At 37.9% G+C, this 26467-nt stretch overlaps 1 protein-coding gene across 1 annotated transcript in view; it reads right to left on the bottom strand.

Annotated features, from left to right (window-relative positions):
• Positions 1–26467, bottom strand: part of PATJ (PATJ crumbs cell polarity complex component) — a 363753-nt gene that overhangs the window by 311123 nt on the left and 26163 nt on the right. Inside the window, exons 8-13 of the mRNA XM_042951928.1 lie at positions 24626–24754; positions 11927–12145; positions 8776–8875; positions 6294–6385; positions 4566–4707; positions 729–860 (exon numbers count right to left, since the gene is read on the bottom strand). Of these exons, the coding sequence (XP_042807862.1) occupies positions 729–860; positions 4566–4707; positions 6294–6385; positions 8776–8875; positions 11927–12145; positions 24626–24754 (814 nt within the window). The remainder of the gene's footprint in view (positions 1–728; positions 861–4565; positions 4708–6293; positions 6386–8775; positions 8876–11926; positions 12146–24625; positions 24755–26467) is intronic.

Below are 26467 nucleotides of genomic sequence, written 5' to 3'. Positions count from 1 at the left end.
TTCCTGAGCAATGCTGTGCAGGGAATTGTGTGAGACGGTTATTCAAAATGCTTGCAGAACAGTCAACTACGTAGCCAAGTTATCAAAGTACAAAGAGGACAAAGTTGCACATCAATTGAAAAGATTAAAGTATAAATATGTAACAATCTGGCAGTTTGATAAAACATACATATGTATAGATTACAAATTATTATGTTAAAAAACACTGCTACATGTATACAGATACCTAGATATTTATAACTGTATCAACGACAATACATAAGCTAACATATGCAGTAAGCTTGTTAAAATGCTAGCAAGATGAAAAGGGTTAACACATGCTAATAAAAATGCATTTAAAATTAATTAAACAGGGGAGGCTGGGTGGCTCAGTTGGTTTAGCATCCAACTCCTGATTTCGGCTCAGGTCATGATCTCACAATTTATGAGATCGAGCCTCTATGCTGACAGCATGGAGCCTGCGTGGGATTCTCTCTCTCCCTCTCTCTCTGCCCCTCCACTACTTGTGCTCTCAAAACAAAGTTTTAAAAAAATTAATTAAACAAAGATTAAACAATAACAACTGGTCTTCAATTGTCACAAGTGGTAAGATGTTGATATTAAGAATATCCTGTTTCCTATCTCCAAAATGTCTCTAAAATTTCTCATATTAGCTCTAAAGGGAGAAAACAGTTAACAAATAAAGTCAAATTACTTTGATTGTTTTGAATTGAATGCTTTGTGCCTACCTAATTTTTCTAAGGCTTTTAGATTACCCATTCTTTCTTCAGTTTCCTCATCCCCACCATCCAAATTCGTTTCCGTTTCCACTGCTCCAGTTGAATAGAGGGCTGGTATTTCCGATGATTCTATGACAGTTCCTAAAAAAAAAAAAAAAAAAAAAGAATTACTAACTTGAATCACTAGCAGCTGAAGACCATATTTAAGTGAGTTCATTCTAGTCCTGTTCTCCCATTTGACCACCTCATTACAAACATCTCAGGTAACTTACATATATGATACTTTATTTAAAGCGTCATGTGTGATAACCACTCAATTCCTAAAAAAAAATAAGGAAGCTCTGGTAGCATTGGAAAGGATATGGAACCAGGCAATGGGGAAGAAGGGCAAGGCCAAGTCATTCTACAAAAGATACTTATCAACATAGCCTTGGTAAAGAAAAAGAACACTAAGGTCTATATATACCCTTGCACTTGTGGTGGGTAAGGAGCAGGTTATGCAGAATAAGCCTGTCCCACTGCTCTGGGCTCACCTAAGTTCTGGCATGACACCATCATAAGTTTAAAAAAAACAAAAACAAAAACAAAAAACTCTACATAGGTAACTTTATGAATTGGAAGGGAATTGGAGAGAATTCCCCTGGTTGCAGCTAAGGGTTCTCCTCCCTTAGCTAAATTGAGCTGAGTAATAGGATATCCAAAACTTTCAATCTCAAGCATGCAAGTCATTATGTATCTGTTAAACACAAGAAAGGTTGAACAAGAGTCATTTTTGGTCATTTTTAAATGGTCACACATTTAAAAGTTTTCTTACCAAAAATATTTAACCTGGATCTAACTAGGGCTTTACATCTAGCTTCTCACAGGAAACACAGTGGATAGAGGAACAAGTTAAATTACACCACAAGGACAATGAAATTCAGAATGTAGTGTTCTGGTGACAAAATGGACAAATCCTTCCACGAAAAGTCTGTGCCATGGAGGTGGAGGCAGGGGTCGGGGATTCTTCTAGATTAAGAAACTAAAGAAACTTAACACAGGAAACCAAAGAAACATAACGCATGATTGAATCTTGATGTTATGAGGTTTCTCTTTCAGAGAGTGGGGAGTGGGAAAAGAAGCTACAGAAGACATTTGGGGCAATTAAAAAAATTTAAGTACGTGCTGCACATTGGATATTAGGGACTACTATTAATTTTCTTCGTTGTGATAATGATATATTATCATGTAAGACAATATCTTTATTTTTAGAAGCTATAAAGTATGCAGGACTAAAGTGCCATGATGTCGGGGCGCCTGGGTGGCTCAGTCGGTTGAGCGGCCGACTTCGGCTCAGGTCATGATCTCGCTGTCCGTGAGTTGGAGCCCCGCATCGGGCTCTGTGCTGACTGCGCAGAGCCTGGAGGCTGCTTCGGATTCTGTGTCTCCCTCTCTCTCTGACCCTCCCCCGTTCATGCTCTGTCTCTCTCTGTCTCAAAAATAAATAAACGTTAAAAAAAAAAAAATTAAAAAAAAATAAAGTGCCATGATGTCTACTACTCACTCTCACAGGGTTCAGGGAAAAGGACAAATAGATGAAACAAATATGGCAAAATGTTAACTGTTGAATCTAAATGGTGGGTCCGTGGGTATTTGTTATATGTTTTTCAATTTTTCTGTATGTTTAAAAATTTTTACAGGGGCGCCTGGGTGGCTCAGTAGGTTAAGCATCCGACTTCAGTTCAGGTCATGATCTCACAGTTTGTGAATTCGAGCTCTGCATTGGGCTCTCTGCTGTCAGCATAGAGCCCGCTTCAGATCCTCTGTCTCCCTCTCTCTCTGCCCCTCCCCATCTCATGCTATTTCTCAAAAATAAACATTGAAAAAAATCTACAAAAATTTTTACGATACTGTTGACCCTTGGACAATGTGGAGGTTAGAGGCACTTTCCCATCCCATGCAATTGAAAATCTACATGTAACTTTTGAATGCCCCCCAAAATGTAACTAATAGCCGATTATTGTTGACCAGGAAGCCTTACTGACAACATGGTCAATTAACAGAACTTGTTTATTATGTATTATATCGTATTCTAGAGAAAAAGTAAAAGCAACATAGAGAAAGGAAAATGTTATTAAGAAAATCTTAAGAAAGAAAAAAAAACACATTTATAGAAAATATAGCACAGTACTGTATTGGAAAAAAATCCACATATAAGTGGACCTATACAGTTCAAACCTGTGTTGTTCAGAGGTCAACTATAAAATGTTGAAAAATATAGCCAGTTAAAAGTTCCTATGATCTTAGCATGAAATTTTCAACCACATGATATTTGTTACATCATTAATCCACTGATACACACTAAAACCACAGCCTAGTGCTAGCCAAAGTAACGAGGCCCAAAGTTGCTAGTGTAACTGGGGAGAATAGTTACACACCACAGTTTATAGCACAGAGCAGTAGATGATGTAATTGTATGCTACAAGGTATACAATTGTATACAAACAGGTACACCAAAAAGATATATAAGGTATACAAACAGTAGGAGAGAAAGACAGTAAGATCTAGAATAGTAGAGGCAAGTATTGGGCAAGCGCTAGAAGTCGTGCAGTTTCCCTCAGTAAAAGACTGAAGGCAGAGGAAAATGTGTTACGTGGGGCAGGGAACAAAGGCATCACCATTTCCTTTCATTATAGTGACTACACAGGAAACAGGTGATCCCCAAACAGAGTGATAAATGCTACAGTACAGCGCTCTTCTAAGGGTGCTAGTGAAACCCACATGAAGGACATCTCAACCGTGGAAGAAGTGCGAATTTAGAGTCAAAATTTATCCCAACATAAATTTAAAATGGAGGCATGCGCAGGAAAGAATTGCTAATTCGCAGATAACGTACTTTATTTGATACAGTAGACTGAAGCCAAGGGCTCTATCAGAGCTATTAAAAACCATTATGTTGGTATAAATATTTATGTAAACCTTTTAAGGTCAATATAGCATTGGTACAATTTGTACTATTTAGGCAATGTTTAATTTCATACATACGATGCAGTTGACAGGGCATCTGTCTTTCAGCAGCAAAATTTTCACTATCACATAAAACTTAAAAAGTTCCCATTTAAATACAAATCAATATTAGTTGAGACAAGGCTTCCAGGCTTATTATATCTTCAGAAGAGAGGAAAAAAATATATTCATCTTCTGACAAATTCTAATGGAATTATTTCTTACTAGTTCTATAACTAGTCATTCATTTTAAATTGAATTTGTTTTCAGGACTGTCAAATTTTTCAATCTACACATTAATAACTTGATAATTAAAAAACTGGCATGCATACCATTTGTTCCATAATGACAATTTGCTATTCTTTAATCAAAATAACAAATATTTTACAAATAAAAATGTTCTTAATAGAAATCCTTATTTTCTCCCCTCTGTATTTCATAGGGTAAATCAGGAGACATTAGAATTAAATATATTGTTAGAAGTAGTATGAAATCTTAAGTGTGCAAAATGTCAAAGCCTTAGACAAATGAGAGCCCCTAGAACAAAAGGTGTCGAAGCTTTATTATTCAAATATAAGTAATAAATGAAATTTAGAAGCTTTTTGGAAAAAACGATTTCCATCTCCATTTCAAACAGCTCTCAAAGCTTAATGCATGTCAGGGTTCACGTTCTAACATTTGGAATGGCACAAGGAAGTTCTTCTTCAATGCACAAATGAGCTAGCTGATTCATTTCTCCATCACTACATTATACAAGATGGGCACTTTTTCCTTCCCAGACTCACAGAGCAACTTCTGTAGATAAGATATTCTTCTAGACCTAGACTACGTGGTGGGGAGAGGGATCGTGGAATGAACTACCTCTGTCTGAAGGCCATTCGTGTGGAGAAGCAGATGAAAATGTCTTCCTTCGAACCAGAGTTAGGTGTACCACCTGCCCTGCGTTTCGTAACACTTCAACAACATCCTGGTTGGCAAAACCCTGAATATTGACACCATCAACCTAAAATGTTAAGAGACACATTAAACAGAAGCTTCAAGTTAGCTACTATTTTCAACTCTGACAAGGCAGAATAAAATCAGGCAATTCATTTTATGCCAAAACGAATTTGTATTAAACCTAAGGAATTATTTTTGAATAGGAGGCAAAATTAGTAGTGAAACATGCTGACAAATGTCCTGAAAACCTACAGAGCAAATTCAAACTTGTAATTGAGAGTCACACATTTTAACTGACAGCCTGAGAGGGAAAAGGTCTTAGTCTCTTATGCTATTCAAAATTCAAAGTGCCTTCAAAGATGGTCAACTGTTAAACACAGCTCTCAAGATGTACTAACTACAAGCCTGTATTATCAACATTGAAGAGGTCATCCAATACTTCATCCCTCTATCATATCATTATGTGGTAGTTTCCAGAAGAGATACACACATCTCCCCCCATAGGGTTTTCTAGTGCCGTGAAGAAGTATATGCAAGAAACGGATTTACTAATCTAAGTCAAGCCCAATTCCTCACTTCTGAAGTCCATCAGAACACACAGGCCTCATCTCCCAAGCTGGCCAAACCATTACGTTTAGTTTTCCCTAGAAGTATTTTCTCCAAAGCATCCACTGCTTACTGCTTGACTCCATACCCTGCAAATCACAAGACGCTTCCTAAGCCAAGAGTCATGAAAGGTGCTTCCCTAGATGGACTTGAAGGACGAAGATTCAAATGACACCAATGAACATTTGTTTCTATGTAAATCACTAAATTAAATGTGTGTATGTGTGTATGCTTCAAAAATATTATTCAAATAAACTTTAAAATTTAACCAATTTCTACTAAATGAAGAAAGACCAGTCTGAATTGACAAAAGGTAATTATTATATTCTCCAATATATAAAATAATTCTATGTTTTTGTATGTATTCAAAATTACTTATGGTTAGTAGAAAAATTACTTTCATGAAGAGATAAAAAGATCTGGTTAATAGCCTATTTTCTATGAAAAATGAGTGAGTTTAAAAAACACAGAGGTGTTTGAAAAGTCTTTTCTAGGGGCACCAGGGTGGCTCAGTCGGTTCAGTATCTGACAACTTTGGCTCAGGTCATGATCTTGCGGTTCATTGGTTCAGGCCCTGGGTCAGGCTCTGTGCTGACAGCTCAGAGCCTGGAGTCTGCTTCGGATTCTGTGTCTCCCTCTCTCTGCCCCTCCCCAGCTCATGCGCATGCTCGCTCGCTCGCGCTCTCTCTCTCTCTCAAAAATAAATAATAAAAACATTTTTTAAAAATTAAAAAAAAGTCTTTTCTAGAAGAATCACAGACCATCTTTCAGATATATGTGTGTGTGTGTGTGTATATATATGTTTTCTTCCTACCAATATGGTTATTGATTTGTTTCTTCACACACAATGAAAAACAAAAACAAAAAGCAAACAAACAAATTTAGAACCCCAAGAGTCCAAATCAATGAGATGACACTCAATTTTTTGAAACATTATGAGATTATGCGAAGCCATTCTCCTCTCACACACATACATTATAATAAAGATAACTCCCCCTGACCCCCCAAGTTGATTCCATTCTAAAACAGAGGACAGGTACTTACAGCAATTATTTTGTCATTCACTTGAATTTGGCCATTGTGGTATGCAGCACTGCCAGGTATTATACTTTTCACATAAATCCCTGAAGCCTCCCCTGAGGTGCATGAAAACATATGGAAAAAGGAAGAAAGCTCTAATTAGACCTTGATTGCAAAATTCATATCAAGAGGTTAATTAGCTACAGGGGCTGACTCGAGGCTTGATAAATACTATCTTGAACACAAGCAGGGAAACTGATGGATTATTTCAAACTGTCACCATCACGAGTGACCCGAATTTGAAATGATGTGACTGATGACTATTTCTGGAAAAATCATCAGTAATGGAACCCTGATGAAATGTGCTCTACCACCAACTGGAATTCAGGAGAGCCCAGGCAGTCTCAGCCTCTTCTCTTGGGCTGTCTCCCTTCTCCCTGCTGCCTCAGAGACCTTGTCACTTTTCACCAGCACTAAGACAAGAGTCTCCCTCCTACCTGGTCTTCCGGCCTACATTTAGTTCACTGTTAGCTTCCCAGATACGGAAAAGTACACATAGTGTTTTGTTTTGTTTTTTTTTAAGTAGAATCTTCACAATGTTACGTAATCTTTATATTATAAAATATTTAAATAGAAACAAATGGCTATATAAAAATTACAACTATATAAAAAGCATGCGTTCCTAGGGGCAAAGACTGGAGGAGAAACTGGAAAATGAAAACCATAACTCTGGATGATTTTGTACTTTTATTCTTTTATTTCAAATGAACTTAAAATATTGTCAATAGAAGAAAACTAAACAGCAATGGATTCCTATTGCCTAAATGATTGTAAATTTCATAGACTCATACTCAAGGACCTCTATACTCTGCCCCAAATATCTTTTTTTCCTTACATCCAACTACCATCCCTCCAAAGAGACAAAAGTCCACACACACAAGACTTGAGATTTCACCAAAACACTAAGTATTGTCATGATGCTATCCCTTTTCTTATCCATTTTTTCTTCCTATAACCTCACCCCTTCTACTAAAATCCTTTTTCATGACTAGCGCAAATACCTTTCTTTGCGAATTCTTTATTTCATCAAATTTAATCTTTCAACTGTCATGATAGTTTGCTTAGATCTCTACTAAAACATATATTTCACTTATCCTTAAATAATTGACAGTTACTTACATATTTCTTTCTCTGACTAGACTTTTCTTACATTCATTTTTCTATCCCTTTCAGAACTAAGTAACCCCCTCAAAAGTCCAATGAATGGAATAAAATGAATATTATTTTGAAACACTACATGTTAAATAGCATGCTGAGTTTGAGTTTTTAAATGTTCTAGTTTTTGGATTTACCATTGCCCCCCGCCCAGTCTCCAAAACTTCTTTTGAAGGTAAAGAAGGTAAAGGATTCTTTTCTTTATTCAGTAACATAAACATCAGATTTTCTCAGTCTTCTATCATTCACTTTCATTTTACTCTGTGTGTATATTGTTAACTTTATAAGAACACTCTAAAAACTTAATAGAGTATTTGAGTCATAAGCCACAAGTTTAGGAACAAAGTCATGATTTCTTTAACCAGACAGCATATTAAGAGCTATTCAATATAGTTTTTTTTTCCCCCAACATTATTATACAATCCATACTTAGCTCTTTTGGAACTCATTTAAATTCTGAACCTAATAAAGGTGGCACTTAGAAAAATCTAAAGGTTTGAAAACAGTTATTTCATTAGGCTAAAATAGCACAAGGTGGCCTGACATGAATTTCATTCAGGACTTTGAATACATTAGCACTCTTAATCTTTCCACCTGCTGTAAGTATGCAAAATAATAATTTTTAAAAAAAATTAACTTTCTAATCTTGCCATTTTTTAAAAAACTAGAACATTTCATACCTCTGAATTCATGTTACTAGCAAATATTTGTGCAAAAAATTTATTTTACCTTACTCTAATGACTGTCTTATAATAACAGAGTAATTCGTACAGTGAAAGTTACCAAATCTTTACATGTAAGAGCTGAGGGGATGTTATTCAGAAATACTTGGGCCATGTATTTATTATTACAATAGAACCCTTTTTTATATGACAGGAAAATAATTCTAATCAAAGAAATTGTTTTATATATATATGTGGTTATACTAACACTTTTTTGACATTTATAATATGAAATACAGTAATCTTTATTTTATCACATCTAAAGTGTCATAATATGTAACAGTCACAATATTTTAAATATATTTAAGAAATAAAAGAAGGTACAATTCAAATGCTATATGATGAGTTGGATAATTAAATCCTTGTTAATGAAAATCAAGTCAGCTATAAAACTACTGAGATAAAACTGTAATTCTCTAATCACTGAAAAGTAACTGGTTGCCACTAAAAATACACGGTTTATTGTTCAGTATTTAAATTAAAGTCTGCAGATAGTTAATTTTACTATCTAGAAACCTTAACATCCTTTACAATTATTTCCAAATACAAAATGGAAATGATTCATTTACCTGTATGAGGAGTTCCAATATACCCAACAATTCTAATTCCAAGACTTTGTCCATCTTTTTTAATGAGTTCAACATCATAAGTTTCAAAAAGAGAACTGTCCTAAAAAAAAAAAAAGAAAGAGAGAGAGAAGTGTCTTAAAAGGAAAAAAAACTTTTTAATGATATATATTTAGTTCCATAACTGTGTACACAGTCAATTTGTGCATGGTTTGTCAAGTATTTTTTTAGCACCTGTGGCAGAGAGAATCTTAAGATGGTCCCCATGATTTTTGATTCCTGGTGCTATTCCTGTGTTTATGTTTCAGTATGTGGCAAAAAGACGACTATCCAGGTGCATCTAATCTAATCACAGACCCTTCAAAAGCAGTTTTCTGGCTGGCAGCAGAAAAGGAAGTGACAAAGATTTGAAGTATAAGGGCTGGACTTGTGGTCTGAAGATGAAGAGGTCCTATGAGAAGTTCCACGGGGAGCCTCGAGGAGCTGAGAGGGCCTTAGCTGACAGCCAGCAAAGAAAAGAGACTTCAGTCCTACAGATGCAAGGAGCTGTTTTCTGCCAACAATCTATATGAGCTTAGAAACAGACTGTCCCCAGAGCATCCAGATAAGAGTCCGGCAAGCCCTCGATTTTGGCCACACAGCAATCTAAGTAGAGAACCCAGCCCATCCTACCCAGACTTCTGAACTGCACAACTGTGAACAAAGAGTGTTGTTTTAAGCCACAAGGTTTGTGATAATTTGTTACACAACAACAGAAAACTAATACAGCCACTTAGAAAAAAAACTCAGGATAAATTTTTATCTAAAAGAACCAAATGTAGGGGTGCCTGAGTGGCTCAGTTGGTTAAGTATCCAACTTCGGCTTAGGTCATGATCTCAAAGTTCCTAAGTTCGAGCCCCGCTTCGGATGAGCCTCGCTTCTCTCTCTCCCTCTCTCTCTGCCCCTCACTCACTTTTACCCTCCCTCTCTCAAAAAATAAATAAAAAAGAACCAAATGTAAAGAAAAATTTTGAAACAAATGTTAAGAATTATTGTGAATAATAATTATGAGCAAAAACTGTCGACCTAGAACCTTTTTTCATTACTTGTCTTCTAATTTAAAATAGTTCTGGGGCGCCTGGGTGGCTCAGTCAGTTAAGCGTCCAACTTCGGCTCAGGTCATGATCTCATGGTCCATGAGTTTGAACCCCACGTTGGGCTCAGTGCTGACAGCTCAGAGCCTGGAGCCTGCTTCAGAGTCTGTGTCTCCCTCTCTCTCTGACCCTCCCCCGTTCATGCTCTGTCTCTCTCTGTCTCAAAAATAAATAAACATTAAAAAAAATTAAAAAATAAATTAAAAAATAAAAAAATAAAATAGTTCTTTAAAAGAATAAAGTGTCTAAAAACATGATCCAATTCAAAACGCTAACAGGAGAAAGGAAACGGGTGATTGCATCAAATTCTCGCTTATCACATAGCTACATTGATCCCAACTACTAAATTGGAGGCTCAAGAGAGCTAAAGTAATGGAAGGGAAGAAAGTGGCTGTAACCAGTCTGGGGAGGAAAACAAAAATGATGCTAACATCTCCGACAGAAAACTTCCAGCGACAAGATGCCAAAGAGGGAGAGGCCAACAACTTCGTAGAACAGCCCCTCGAATGCAGATGAATGACGGTCTTCCACCTCTTCCCACCAAAATCACTTCTCCTTCTTTCTTCCATAGCCCCTCCTTTTAAAAACTATTTCTCTCCATTCGCTTTATTACCCCTTGATTCAGAGCCTGTGTGATGGTTGGAAAGGGTTTGGAAAGGACTAGAAAGACCTGAATTCAAATCCCAGCTTCAACTTACTCACTATATGATTGTTCTTATACGTTTATTATTTTTTTAGGGACAAAAAAAGCACAAGTTGGGGACAGGGACAGAGGGCAGTAGAGAATCTGAAGTAGGCTCCACACACAGCACAGAGCCCAACCCATGCCCAATCCCATGACCCTGGGATCATCACCTGAGCCGGAATCAACAGTTGGACGTTCAACCTATTGAGCCACCCAGACACCCCTCACTTTATGACTTTTAATGAGTAATTTGGACTTCAGTTCCTTCATGTATTGCAATCTTTTTTAATTTTTTTTTTAATATTTATTTTTGAGACAGAGAGAGACAGAGCATGAGCGGGGGAGGGGCAGAGAAACAGGGAGACACAGAAGCAGGCTCCAGGCTCTGAGCTGTCAGCACAAAGCCTGATGCGGGGCTTGAACTCACAGACAGTGAGATCATGACCTGAGCTGAAGTCGGACGCTTAACTGACTGAGCCATCCAGGCGCCCCTGCAATCTTATCTTAATGAAAGATTAAGACCTATCTTGCAGAATTCCTGTGAGGATTTCAGATGACCTCAACAATTCTAGGTGTTTGATGATAATAATAATGATTATTATAACAAATATTATTTATTTCCTTTGGTCATTCTGTTCCTATCTGTAGTAACTCATACACTGACCAATATTTAGTTTCCCCTCCAATACATGGATGCCTCAACACCACTCTAATGAAGTAATAATGACAAGTACTAGGACTTCTGGCTGGCTCAGTTGGTAGAGCATGCAACTCTTGATCTCGGGGTCATGATTTCAAGCCCCATGTTGGGTTTGAATCTTACTTTAAAATAAAATTTAAGGGGTGCCTGGTTAAGCGTCCAACTTCAGCTCAGGTCATGATCTCACAGCTCATGGGTTCGAGACCCGCATTGGGCTGTGTGCTGACAGCTCAGAAACTGGAGCCTGCTTAGGATTCTGTGTCTCCGTCTCTCTCTGCTCCTCCCCCACTCGCACTCTGTCCCTCTCTCTCAAAAATAAGCAAACATTAAAAAGGAATTTTTTTAAACAAAATTTTAAAAGTTTTTTAAAAGCCTTTATTTAAGAAAAAGAAATGGCAAGTACTATTATTTTCCAATTTACAGAGGAGTAGCTGAAGCTCAGGAAGGCTGAATGACTTAACCCTGAGACACAGCAACAAAGAAAATCAAACTTATCTAAGGTCTCTTAGCGGGGTTCTTCTTCACTTCCTTGGGGACACTACTCACAATCATTGGCACTCTGAGTTGAAGGGATTTCTAATCTTGCAGGATCTCATATCCAGTATTTAAGATTAAAGAATGGTTTGTATACTCACAACACTAGGGCTCCTGTTGGCTACAGCAGGCAGGGCTACGGGTAAGGCTGCAGGGGGGGGAGGGGTTTCAGAAATTTCACCAACTGGGTCTCTTGCAACAAGCATCCTGACTGAATTCCCACAGTTCCTTAGTACTTGGGCAACTTGCTCGCTGGTCATTCCCTGCACATCTGTGCCACCAATCTTCAAGATGTGGTCCCCTGTCTGGAGTCTTCCATCCTTTAATTCAAGAAAAAAACAAAATTCAGCCACTCTGGAAAACAGTATGGAGGTTCCTCAAAAACCTAAAAATACAACTACCCTACGACCCAGCAATTGCACTACTAGGCATTTATCCAAGGGATACAGGTGTGCTGTTTTGAAGGGATGCATGCACACCAATGTTTATAGCAGCACTATCAACAATAGCCAAAGTATGGAAAGAGCCCAAATGTCCATCGATGGATGAATGGATAAGGAAGATGTGGTTTATATATACAGTGGAGTATTACTTGGCAATCAAAAAGAATGAAACCTTGCCGTTTGCAACTACGTGGATGGAAACTAGAGGATATCATGCTAAGCGAAATTAGAGAAAGACAAATGTCATATTACTTCACTGATATAAGGACTTTAAGACACAGAACAGATGAACACAAGGGAAGGGAAGCAAAAATAATATAAAAACAGGGAGGGAGACAAACCATAAGAGACTCTTAAATACAGAGAAGAAACTGAGGGTTGCTAGGGGAGAGGCGGTGGGGGGAAGGGCTAAATGGGCAAGGGGCATTAAGGAGGGCACTTGTTGGGATGAGCACAGAGCGTTATATGTAAATGATAAATCACTAAATTCTATTCCTGAAATTATTACACTGTTAACTTGGATTTAAATTAAATAAAAATAACAATAATAAAAAAATATTCTAAGAAATCAATGATCTAACTTCACTAGCTAATAACAATTCATCAGACTTTCAATTCTGGCAAAATGGCTGACAAAGAAGCCATCTATAAAACGTTAAATAAAACATAACAGTCTTAATGAATGCTGAACTGGCAACAGAGAAAAGGAAATCTTTGCCAAAAAAAAAAAAAAAAAAAAAGATGGGGTGGAGGATGTGTTCAAAAGGAGAATAGTATCTAGAATTCTAAAACAGTCATTTATTTGCTCAAGGGCATCACTTCATGCCTGATGGCTTGGAGCCAGGGTATTAATGGCCACAAAAGTAAGGAAGAGATCAGAAAGCCCTGGGCCTCAAGAAGGGAAGGAGCTTGGATCAGAAGCCTCCAGCATAAAGCTAGAAACTCTCAAGGCCAGAAAACTCAGTGGCATGTGTAAGGATGAGCGAGATATCAGTGTAGCTGGAAGAGAATGAGCAAAGAGGAGAGTAGTCAGGAGGAGAAGGGAGCATTAACTGAGGTCAGCAGTGCAGAGCATTTACTCGGAGCCAATGGGAAGGGAAGTCACTGAAGTGTTCTGAAAGAGAAGTGACATTATCTGACTTACTTTTAACAAGATCCTCAAGCTTCTGTGCTGAAAATAGACTACAGGGGAGGAAGCAACAGAAGCAGAGATACCAGTTAGTAGACTAAAGCAGTAATCTAGAGATAGTGGTAGCCTACAGACTGGGTTAGCAGTTGGAGTGTTGAGAAGTGAGATCCTAGATGTATTCTTAATGAACTTTCAACAGACCCTACTGATAGTTTCTACAGGAGGTGTGAGGGGACAAAAGGACTTAAAGCTCCAAGGTTTTAGCCTAAGCAACTGAAAAGACAGAGCTGCTATTAATGGAGATAGAGAACTACAGAGCAATAGATGGGTGGGAGTAGGAATGAGAAGTTTTGGAGATAGCCAGTCTGAGATCCTATTAGACATGCAAGTGAAAATGTCAAATATGCAGCTGGATATACAAATTTGGAGTTCAGGAGAAAAGTCCAGACCACAGAGTTAAATTTAGGAGTCATTAGCATATATAAAGTCAGGATTCTGGATGAATTTAAAGCAAGGATATGTGATGTTCCATTTCTTTTATTTTTTATTTTTTTTAAATGTTTATTTTTGAGGGACGTCTGGGTGGCTCAGTCAGTTAAGCATCTGACTTCGGCTCAGGTCATGATCTCGCTCAGGTCATGATATCTCGGTTTGTGAGTTCGAACTCCACGTCGGGCTCTGTACTGACAGCTTGGAGCTTGGAGCTAGCTTCGGATTCTGTGTCTCCCCCTCTCTCTGCCCCCTCCCATGCTCATGCTCTGTCTCTCAATAATAACTAAAAGTTAAAAAAAAAAAAAGAAAAGGAAAAAAATGTTTTTATTATTTTTTTAAATTTACTTATTTTTGAGAGGCAGAGAGACACAGAGCACAAGCAGGGAGAGGCAGAGAGAGAGGGAGACACAGAATCGGAAGCAGGCTCCAGGCTCCGAGCTGTCAGCACAGAGCCTGACGCGGGGCTTGAACTCACAGACCGTGAGATCATGTCCTGAGCTGCAGTCAGACACTTAACCAACTGAGCCACCCAGGTGCCCCGAAAAAATAAATGTTTAAAAAAATAAAATAAAATGTTTATTTTTGAGAGAGCATGCACACACACGCACACCAGTGGGGGAGGGGCAGAGAGAGGGAGACAGAAGATCCGAAGCAGGCTCTGTGCCAACAGCAGAGAGCCCTATGTGGGGCTTGAACTCATGAACCTAAAGGTCATGACCTGAATCAAAGTCACACGCTTAACTGACTGAGCTACCCAGAAGCCCCTGTGACATTCTATTTCTTAAACTAAGCGATATGTACATCGGTGATTATTTCATTACTTAAAACGTGCACAGCCATCATACATACTTCCTATGTACATTTTTCTATGTGGGTATCTCATGCACAGAAAAGTTTAAAACAATAAAAAAGCACATCAGTTCATAATGTTTAACATTTCCATTCTACCTCCAACTGTGAAATTCTTGAAACAGCAGACCCATCTGCATTTTGTTTCATTGGAAATTTTGAATTCTCTTTACTTATCTTTACTATATTAAAGATACCAAAATTTAACATAGCTGGTTACAAAAAATTATACCTGCAAAATACCTTATAGGTCGAAAATCACTTTTCATATATCATCTCATTCAGAGAGGGACAACTTTATTTTATAATTTTTAAAGTTTATTTTGTTTTATTTTATTTTGAGAGAAACAGAGACAGTACAAGTGGGACAGGAACAGGGAGAGACAATCCCAAGCAGGCTCTGCACTGATGGTGCAGACTGATGTGGGGCTTGAACCCATGAACCGTGAGATCATGAGCCAACGCCAAGGGGCAGATGCTTAACCGACTGAGCCACCCAAGAGCCCCTGAGGGGGACAACTTTAAAGATGAACAAATGGAGATTCAGAAAGGTTGACTGACTTGACCAAGGTCATAAAGCTAATAAGAGAACCTAGGTTCAACCCAAGCTGTCCCAGTGAAGACCAGTTCTCATTAGTCCTTTATCTTACACTTCAGTATCTTCAAAGTAACACTAGTAGATCAATTTACTGTTTTCCTGTTCTCCAAGAAACTGTAACTATCAAAAAGCTTCAGTGAAATGAAGATGAAAAGTAGGTATTTTGCAACTGGGAGAGAAAGACAGCCTGAGAATAGAGCAATGACCATCAGGCTTGTGCAGTACTAGGCTTCATATTCCTGGCTCCAGAAGGCACTATCTGTAAGGTATAGGTGAAATTCAGAAGAAAAAAGTAAAAACAAAACAAAAAAAATCTTAAGACTAAAAAGTCTATTCCCCATCCTTCCTTTTCTCCAATTTTGCAGAAACTTGGATGAAGGTATTAGATCAAAAGAATGAGTTGGGACGCCTGGGTGGCTCAGTCGTTAAGCATCCGACATCGGCTCAGGTCATGATCTCATGGTTTGTGAGTTTGAGCCACACGTGGGACTCTGTGCTGACATCTCAGAGCCTGGAGCCTGCTTCAGATTCTGTGTCTCCCTCTCTCTCTGCCCCTCCCCCACTTGTGCTCTGTCTCTATCAAAAAGAAATAAATGCAAAAAAAAAAAAAAAAAAGAATGAGTAAAGAGCTATGGGCTTTGTTTTGAAGTCTGGAGAAGGCCCTAGAAGCAAATGGAAAAGGAGAAGAGGAGGAAAACAGAAACGCAATTCAATTTAGAAACTCAGAAAAAAAGAAGATGCAAAGAGCAAAAAAATTGGTGGATTTCTGGGGTGCCTGGGTGGCTCAGTTGGTTAGGTGTCTGACATTGGCTCAGGTCATGATCTCACAGTTTGTGGGTTTGAGCCCCATGTTGGGCTCTGTGCTGACAGCCCAGAGCCTGGAGCCTGCTTCAGATTCATTCTCTCTCTCTCTCTCTCTCTCTCTCTCTCTCTGCCCTTCCTCTGCTCATCCTCTATCTTGCTCTCTCTCAAAAACAAAAACAAAACAAAAATTAAAAGAAATGGTGGATTTCTACTTTAAGCACTGATAATTTTGATATTCTATCAATGTAACAACTTGAGATAAAGCAAGTACTCAAGAAGAAGTCAGTGCTTATGATGAAAAACAAGGGTGAAGCGGCCTCTGTAAATCAAACCATCCTTGAACAAAATTATGGCTGGGCCAAAGAATAAAGAATTTGTCAAATAAGTGTTTTCATACTTGGCTAAAGAAGGGCACTTCACCATAAGTACATATTTAGTTACTTCCTTAGGCACTATTTTTTTCCCTATTTTATCTCAATTCAATTTAAAATGATGTAGATAATTTGCATCTGTCACTGAAAGTCAAACATTTTCTTCTTCCAGAAAAACAGGTGTTCTAAGGAATTCATAAGCGCAAAAACAATCATCAGTCAGATTGATAGGAAAGACACCAAAATGACAGCTACCTTGTTTAAGTCCTGAAGCTCTAAGCATTACATTTTACTGATATTTTCTGATCAACATTCTCCTTCCATAACCTGTCTACTGTGCAAGGAAAATAAAAGGCATAGGGTCCTTTCTTTTCTTTAACAGAAATCATAAATCAGTGATAGCCAATAAATAGCTATGCCAACATTCAAAGATAGGGTGTTGGGGCGCCTGGCTGGCTCAGTGAGTGGAGTGTGTGACTCTTGATCTAGGGGTTGTGAGTTCAAGCTCCACATTTGGTGTGGACATTACTTTAAAAATAAAAATACACAGAGCATGCTAATCAAACATTCAAGTATAAAAATTTATTAACCCATGGGTTCTTTCACAAGAGAAAAATAATTATGCATATAGGCTAAATAGTATGGAAGGCACAAAAATTAAAACAGCTGATCTAATTTCTCTTTCTCAAAAGTAAATAAACTTAAAAAAAAAGGGGGGGCAGAGGTGCCTGGATGGCTCAGTCAGTTAAGTGTCCAACTCTTGATCTCAGCTTAGGTCATGATCTCACAATCGTGAGAAGGAACCCCGCATCGGGCTTAGCGCAGAGCCTGGAGCCTGCATGGGATTCTTAAAAATAATGATAACAGCTGATGTAATAGGTTACCACAGATTATTGTGAAAGCATTAAAAGTATCATTTATTCCAAGTTAGCAATTATAGGCTAAAAAAATATATTACTTTGCATCTTAAGTTCTCTGATAGGCAGACTGGATGAGGGGTACCTGGCTGGCTCAGTCAGTAAAGCATGTGACATTCATTCGTTCATTTAGAAAGAGAGAGAGCCTGTGCACAAGCCAGGGAAGGGCACAGAGAGAGGGAGACAGAGAATCCCAAGTAGGCTCCACTCTGTTAGTGCAGAGCCTATGTGGTGCTTGAACTCACATGCTGTGAGATCATGACCTGAGCCAAAATCAAGAGCCAGACATTTAACCAAGTGAGCCACCCAGGCACCCTGAGCATGTGACTCTTGATCTCAGGGTTGTGAGTTCAAGCCCCACATTGGACATGGAGCCTACTTAAAAAAATAATAATAAATTTAAAAACTTTTAAATATATTATAATAAAATAAAAATATTTGAATACCTAAAGGAATTCAAGCTTTAAAATAAAAGCAATAAAATAAATAAATTTGTTTTTTTTTTAAACTAAAAACAGAAAATAAAATTATTACTAGTTTCAATGCCAGGCCAATTCTATCACTGGTCTTTAATCAAAAGACAACCTAACATTGGCAGAAAACAGCGACTTTATAAAATAAACACTCTTTTCCTTAAGGAATTAAAGGAAGATAATACATCTAAGTATATCTATCCTATTCTATTCAAATTCTCACAGCCCTCATCAAATATTTAAGGATAAGGAAAATATCTGTTTATAGACTCAAAGCAAAATTTCTTGGGAATAACCAACTATTCAATGGCCTCAAGCTGAGCCTCACTTATTCTAGGCTGAAAATTCCTCATAGTACCCACCCACCCTCCAATCCTTGCTTCGTTACATTCTTTCTTAGTATGAAAGATTACTGGAGAGCTAATGTGACTCATAATTGCCTAACTCCAAAATGTCAATAATTCGTGAAAACTTTTAAATAGGTTGCTTTGCTATAGTTACCTTCTAGAGAAAACAGGATAAACTCAGTGTACCTGATTTCCCTAGAATTTCTCCAGACCACAAGAAAGATACTTATGTAAAATGAAGTTTTACACTACCCATTTTTAATTCAAAACAAAAACAAAAACAAAAGTTCTAACTGCTGAAAATTTTTGAAACTTTTGTCATAGCTGAACGGAATTCTCAAAAGATATATGTTTCAGGTACTGTGAATTTTGGAGACTGAGGATTACAGGTTGGTTTATAGGTAGGTCTATAGGTTTATAGATTATAGATTATAGATTTATAACATAGATTGTAAGTCTTTAACTCCCCTTACACAATACAATTTTCCTATCCATGGAATTGGCCCTGATTACATTAAATGATTGGTCATTGTAATTAAATCTCAGTAAGTGTTTCTTAAAAAGCTCATATAAATCAATAGTTTTTTCATTTACTTTATACTATTAGAGGCAGTAGACAGCAGAAGGACAAGGACCAGCTTAGGAGTCAGACACACCCAAGTTCAAATCCTGGCTCTACTTCGATCAAGCTGTATGACCAAACGTCAGTTACTTATTCTACCGAAATCTTAGATCCTTCTTAAGCAAAATGAGAATAAATCCCTCTCTGAGTTGTGGGCATTATACTCAACACTATATGTAAAGTCTTTAGCTTAATGTCTTGCTTATAGCAAATCATCAATTGCTTCTGATCAATTGCTGTCTGATGACCCTTTATGCTTCAGTGACCTCAGTTAGGTGTTTTTTGCCACACTCCCTCAACTGTACCCACCTTTTAACTGTGTATTACCTGTACACACAAAAGGAAACACTAAAGAGCTATTTCATAAAAATCTTTTAAATAATATGGACTTCTTTTTCTAACTTTCTATTATCTCATCTTATATTCTTTGAAGAAAGTAATATTAATTAACCCCACTAGCTGAACGTAGGTATCACTTTATGATCAATCTTGATCACACTTAAACTAATGACCCAAGACATCTGTATTCCCTTGCCATAAAGATTGCAATAGTCAAGAGTGAACATTAGTATTCAAAACAGGAGTACATTTTAATTAAAGGCAATAATTCCCTTTAAAATTCTTTTAAATCTATGATCAGGCTGGGGCGCCTGGATGGCTCAGTTGGTTAAGCATCTGACTTTGGTTCAGGTCATGATCTCACAGCTTGTGGGTTCGAGCCCTGCGTCAGGCTCTGTGCTGACCGCTCAGAGCCTGGAGCCTGCTTCAGATTCTGTATCTCCCTCTCTCTCTGCCCCTCCCCTGTTCGTGCTTGTGTCTCAATCTCTCTCAAATAAATAAACATTAAAAAAAAACTTAAAGCTATGTTCAAGGCTACATGAGCAAAAACTTGTAAAGGCTTAGCAACAACACACAGAATCTGTTGAAGAGATTTTATCTGCCATTAGCCGAGGTGAGAAGAGAGAGGGGATGTCTCTGTCCCCTATGATCAGACTTCACCATATTCCCTACAGGAAAAAGCCAATTGTTCTGTTGCTTCTAGAGCTGGCTATTTCCTGATAAGCTTAGACCAACTCTGGACAAGTATACATCAGAAAAAGAAAAACATTAGGATGAACTTTAGATAAATAGATTTAAGCAGTAAAACACAGGCTTCAGAGTCAGATAGATGTGGGCTCAATCCTGACTTTGTCATTTCCTAGTTGAGTAGCCTTGGGCAATTTCTTAACAGCTTTCAAATCTATAATTTGAAAATAAAATTTATGACTGTTTCAAGGATTACATGAGAATAATATATATTAGGTAGATAACAATGGCTGGTATAAATAAACACTTGCTTCTCCATCATGACTGATGGGCATACCACAACCCCCTCCCTAATGACCTGAAATAGTGACAATCCCTTCCAGTAAAGGCTAAATATCAGACCTGGGCCTTTCCCAACAGTGTCTCAAAGGGATTAATTTGGGAAACTGCACATCATATTCTCCTTGTGACAATTCTTAATGCACATTAGGATATTAAAAGCTCAGAAAAATTCTTACAGTAAAAAAGTCTATTTGATTTTATTTAACTTGGTGTTTTCTAAATTTATCTGACCCTTTGTTTTTCACAGTAACTACTCCACTTTGCATCTTGAAAAATGCTACTCCAGCAAACAAGCCTATGAAAATTGCTAAAGTGAGGGGGGGGGGGCGGTGTTGGGGAGGAAATGTGGAAAAAGATATCAAAATATTCCACAATACTTCATCCTTTTCCAGGTTACAAAAAATTTCCAAAAACCCTTAAAGAATATGTTTTCTGCCCCAAATGTGTTTTGAAGGCCCATAAAATGACCATTTTCAACCCTTTTGGTCTCAGAAACGCTTCACACTCTTAAAAATTATTAAGGATGCAGAAATGGGGATTACAAAGAAGCACAGGAAACTTCTGTGGGTGATGGATATGTTCATTTTCTTGAAGAAACAGATGGTATGATGGTTAAATTTTATGTTATCACCTTGGCTAGGCGATGGTACCTAGTTTTTTTTTGGTGAAACACTAATCTAGATGTTACTGTGAAAGTATTTTGCAGATATGATTAATATCTATAACTGGCTGACTTTAAGAACATTACTCTTGATAACAAGGGGGAAGGGTTGCACCATCAAATCAGTTGAAGACTTTAAGAGCAGAAACAGATTTCCTAGAGAAAAAGGAATTCTGCCTTAAGACTCTAACAGAAATCCTGCCTGAGTTTCCTAAGAAATCTTACTAACTGACCCTACAAATTTCCAAGTCCAGACCATGACATCAAATCCTGCCTGAGTTTCCAGCCTGCTGGACTGCCCTACACACTTTAAACTTGCCAGTAAACATATTTCAAATTTAGGTTTTTTAATTATTATTATTTGGGGGGGGCACCTGGGTGGCTCAGTCGGTTAAGCTTCTGACTTCAGTTCAGGTCATGATCTCACAATTGGTGAGTTCAAGCCCCTATCAGCACAAAGCCTGCTTCAGATCCTCTGTCCCCCCTCTCTCTTTGCTCCTCCCCTGCTCGTGCTGTCTCTCAAAAATAAACATTAAAAAAACAAAACCTTTTAAAAATTATTATTTTTTATTTGAGAGAGAGAGAGAGAGAGGGCAGAGGGAAAGAGAATCTCAAGCAGGGTCCACACTCAGTGTAGAGCCTGACATGAGGCTTGATCCCACGACCCTGGGATCATGACCTGAGGCGAAATCAAGAGTCAGAGGCTCAACTGACTGAGCCACTGAAGCACCCCATCAAATTTATTAAACTGTATACTTTGCATATGTGTAGTTTATTATATGTCAATTATATCTCAAAAATTACTGAGAATCTCAAAGCACTTTTATTTCTGTGGTTCTTTTTATTGATATCTACTGAATTAGAAAATAGCAGAGAAGGGGTATCTGGGTGGCTCAGTCAGTTAAGCATCCGACTTCAGTTCAGGTCATGATCTCAGTTTGTGGGTTCAAGCCCTGCTTCAGGCTCTCTGCTGACAGCTCAGAGCATGAAGCCTGCTTCTGTGTTTCCCTCTCTGTCCCTCCCCTGCTTGCACTCTTTCTCTCTCTCAAAAATAAATATTAAAAAAAAAACAAAACAAAAAGAAAAGAGAAATTCTTAAAATATTTAATACATGTAATATATTAATATATATTTTATCTATTGATGTATACACTTTTTAGTTTGAAAATAAAAGCTATATTTTCTAAAACAAAATGGTGAGAAGAGTGGCAGTTTTAAATATTTTTGGAAATCTCTTTAATATGTGGCTTAAAAGAAGACAACTGGATTTTCACATCTGCTTTAGCATTCAATATGTTGCAATATGTTGCTTGGCTGAAGTATATAAAGAAAATCTGGCCTCCATAAAATACATGGTTAAAACACGTATTTAATAGTATTTAATAGCTCTTCAGGCCCATTCTTTGATAACACACCAAAATTTGACAAGTTGTAGTTTCTTAAAGTTCAGTGGCAATGTAGCATCTGCAACTACATCAGAAAACTTTCAAATACTGTTTCATTAAAGTCTATTGAATTCTGAATGGACCTTTCACCTATACATTGTCCTATCACACGGTGGTCTTCAGAAAATATTGATCTACAGACTCATGCAGATGTTCCAAATGTTGACATATTTCATTATACAATATTTTAAAAATTGTATTTATATCAGCAATAATATAATCAGAAAAGTCTAAATATGGGGAAATTTCAACTCCTGGTAAGACACAACTTTTCCAGAGTTCTAACTTTTGCTTGAAAGTTCAAATTTTATCATCACCAACAAATGTCAGTCGTTTTTCTTGAAGTGACAAGCTTCCTTCATCCATTTTCAAAGAAATGTCTGCCAAGTCCCCAAATCTGAATAACCATAATTTTTCCTTCAATTATTTTTTCAAAAATAAAAATGATTTTCCTGATTTGTGGTTACCAGAAAGGGGGGGGGGGTGGGGAGGGAGGGCGTAGGTGGGCAAAATGTATGAAACTGGTCAAAAGTTACAAACCTCCAATTATAAAATAAGTAAGTCATTGGGATATAATGTACAGGATGGTGACTGTAGTTAACAGTACTGTACTGTATATATGAAAGTTGCTAAGAGTAGATCTTAAAAGTTATCATCACAAGAAAAAAAAACTGTAATATGTGTGGTGATGGAGGTTAACTAGATGACTGGTGATCATTTCACGGTATTAACAAACATCGAATCATGTACAGCTGAAACTAACACTGTATATCACCATATCGCAAAAGAGATTTTTGACTGAGGGGCACCTGGGTGGCTCAGTCGGTTAAGCATCTGACTTCGGCCCAGGTCATGATCTCATGGTTTGTGGGTTCAAGCCCCACATGGGGCTCTGTGCTGACAAAGCCTGCTTTGGATTCTGTGTCTCCCTCTCTCTCTGCCCCTCCCCTGCTCACATTCTCTCTCTCAAAGATTAAAATAAACATTAAACATTTTTTTAAAAAAATTATTTTGAATGAGAACACAAAACTTAAGAATTTTAAAAATCGTTAGTGTTTTCCATATAAAAAAGCAGCTAGTTTGTCTCACAAATATTTGTCTCAAAACCACCATCCAAATTCAGTATGTGACAGGAGTGCTGTTTTGTCACACATGCACTTCAATGTCAAAATTGACTAAAAAACAATACTCTTTGTTGCACTTCCTGTAGTAAGACTTTCTTTTTTTCTTTTTCATTGCAACCACACAGTGGAGAAGATTGCAGTGACCACTGGCACGGTTTGGTGCCATTTGCCTGTCTTGATCCCACGGATCCCCTTCAAGAGTCTCAGGGACCCCCACAGAATAAACCCTGAGAGCTGCTTCTCTAAATACTGTGGAAGGGAGAAGAACCTTGAATAGAAATGGAGCGCTAAGGAAATTGCCTCAAAGCTGCATTTGCATAGCAGGTTCCTCTTTACTTACACTTATTAGAAGGGATAAATGTATAGGTAACTGAATATCAATCGGTGAAATTTACATACTATTCTGATTATCACAGTCTACATACTATGGGCTTATCATTAAGTGGTGTCATAACCAAATTTCTAAAGTACTTTCTAAAAACTGAATGTAATGTGTAACATTTTCTTCAATGTAAAACTAAGCAGAAATAGTTAATAAGTTTTAAAATGGCCCACTTTCAGGGACACGTGGCTGGCTTAGTCAGTGGAACAGATGACTCTTAATCTTGGGGTTGTGAGTTCAAGGCCCACGTTGGGCAAGGAGCCTACTTTAAAAAAAAAAAAAAAAAAAAAGGCTCACTTTCAGTTTAAAAACTGCTAAATAATGAAGTGTAGTCATTTGACTTATGATGCCAGAAAATCATAATCAAGTAAAATTTACCACATACAATATTTGGACAAATGTTTATAATCACTATACCTTCGGAGTTTAACATTTAGGCCCCTGGAAGATACGCTGGGAGAGAATACAAATATTCAAAATACAATACCTATTAACAATTCTTCCACAAAAATACTGTTCTCTGATGGAATCAGGAAGGCTATCAACAACAGAACCTCCCCCTCCACCAAAAAAAGAAAGCTAACTTAGGAACTGTTTAAAGCCAAGTTGAGTGTGTATTAACATTTATGGGGGGGAGGGGGATAAACATTTTTAGCAACACTTCATTTCTATTTATGGAATCATATATCCTAGTAACCCATGTTATAAAATTACATTTCAAACCATACATTTTAAACTGTATAATACCAAAGTGAAAATAAACAAGTCAACTTACTCGATCCGCTAATCCTCCAGGAACTATTGTCCTCACAACCACACCACTCGATTTTCCTCCAACTATTCCAAAACCTAATCCAGAGCCATCATTAATGAGCTCAACATCTTCAATATGGCCCCAATGAACCTACAAATTAATCGCAAATAAAAGCCACAGTGTTAGCGAGACATAGATGCTTAGCTTCCCGATAATTACTGAAGTAACAGATATACCACAAATTGAACATTCATACAAGTAATTAAGGCAACTCTCTAAAGGCTAGGAGATAAAGATGATCATATGGTCCCTGCTCTTGAGAATCTTATAATCCAGTAGAGAGATAATCTAAAACACAAATAATTAAAATGGGAAAGAATATCGAATCTAACAGGATAGAGACATGTAGCTCTAAGAGGACAGAGACATGTCTCATTCTCTGGTCTATACCCAATATCTACAACAATGCCCAGCCCACAGGAGGAACCAATAAATATGTGTCTACCTGAACTGAAAGAGAACCTCAAATATTATAAAGGTTGGCAGGGGGAAGATAGGGGAGGCAGAGACAGGAGGTCAAATCCAATGAAGAATTACAGAAACCTTCAAGAAAAAGGTAGCATTTTAATTGCACTATGGAGAAAAAATACATTGAAGCAAAAGGGAAATGTAAGAGCAAAGATGGACCAGGTAACAGAATGAGCCAAAGATGTGGTCAAAAGATTGGATTTAGTTGGGGAACCTGGGTGGCTCAGTTGGTTGGGTGGCTGACTCTTGATTTCGGCTCAAGTCACAAGGTTCATGAGACTGAGCCTCGTATTGGGCTCTGTGCTGCCAGCACAGAGCCTGCTTGGGATTCTCTGTCTCTCTCTCTCTCTCTCTCTCTCTCTCTGTCCCTCCCCCAGCACATGCTCTCTCTCCCTGAAAATAAAACAAAACATTTTAGAACAAGATTGGATTGGGGCTCGTGGGTGGCTCAGTTGGTTGAGCTTCCAGCTTCAGCTCAGGTCATGATCTCATGGTCCGTGAGTTCAAGCCCCATGTCAGCTGTGCTGACAGCTCAGAGCCTGGAGCCTGCTTCGGATTCTGTGTCTCCCTCTCTCTCTCTCTGCACCTCCCCCCACTTACCCTCTCTCTCTCTCTCAAAAATGAATACATGTTAAAAAAAACTTTTTTAAAAAAGATTGGATTTACTTCACTGGATTAGCAGAAGGAATAACTGAAAGTTTTAGAAAGGGGTGCACAAGAACAAAGCAGTGATTTAGGAAGATTAATTGGGCAGCAATGTGAACAATGAAATGCTGAGAAGGACATAAAGAGACTAATTAAGCAGACTGTTATGAGGGAAAGGAAAGGTAGGCCCCACTGAAGATGTTAGCAATAGAACTGTCCAAAACAGACTGAGAGACATATGCATTTTCCCTGTAAGTAGCAGGTTCCCACCAGAAATGTGCAGTAAATTCACATAATCTAAGCAGAACCAAATCTTCCATCTCAAGTTCAGCAGGGTACACTTACTGGTTTTACTATTACACTAAGTTGGAAAGTTACTGTGCAATGTTAAAATGATCAGGAATTGGGGCGCCAGGGTGGCTCAGTCGGTTGAGCGTCTGACTTCAGCTCAAGTCATGATCTCGCAGTTGACGAGTTCGAGCCCCACATTGGGCTCTGTGCTGACAGCTCAGAGCCTGGAGCTTGCTTCGGATTCTGTGTCTCCCTCTCTCTCTCTGCCCCTCCCCCACTCATGCTCTTTCTCTGCCTCAAAAATAAAGATAAACGTTTAAAAAAAAATTTTTTTTAAATGATCAAGAATATTGGGACACTTAATAAATTCACATCTAGAACACTACCTAGTATCTGCGG

This window comes from Panthera leo, chromosome C1 (genome assembly GCF_018350215.1).
Source record: "Panthera leo isolate Ple1 chromosome C1, P.leo_Ple1_pat1.1, whole genome shotgun sequence".
Taxonomy (NCBI): Eukaryota; Metazoa; Chordata; class Mammalia; order Carnivora; family Felidae; genus Panthera; species Panthera leo.
The sequence above is the reverse complement of the archived record's forward strand: the minus strand, read 5'-3'. Positions and strand labels throughout refer to the sequence as shown.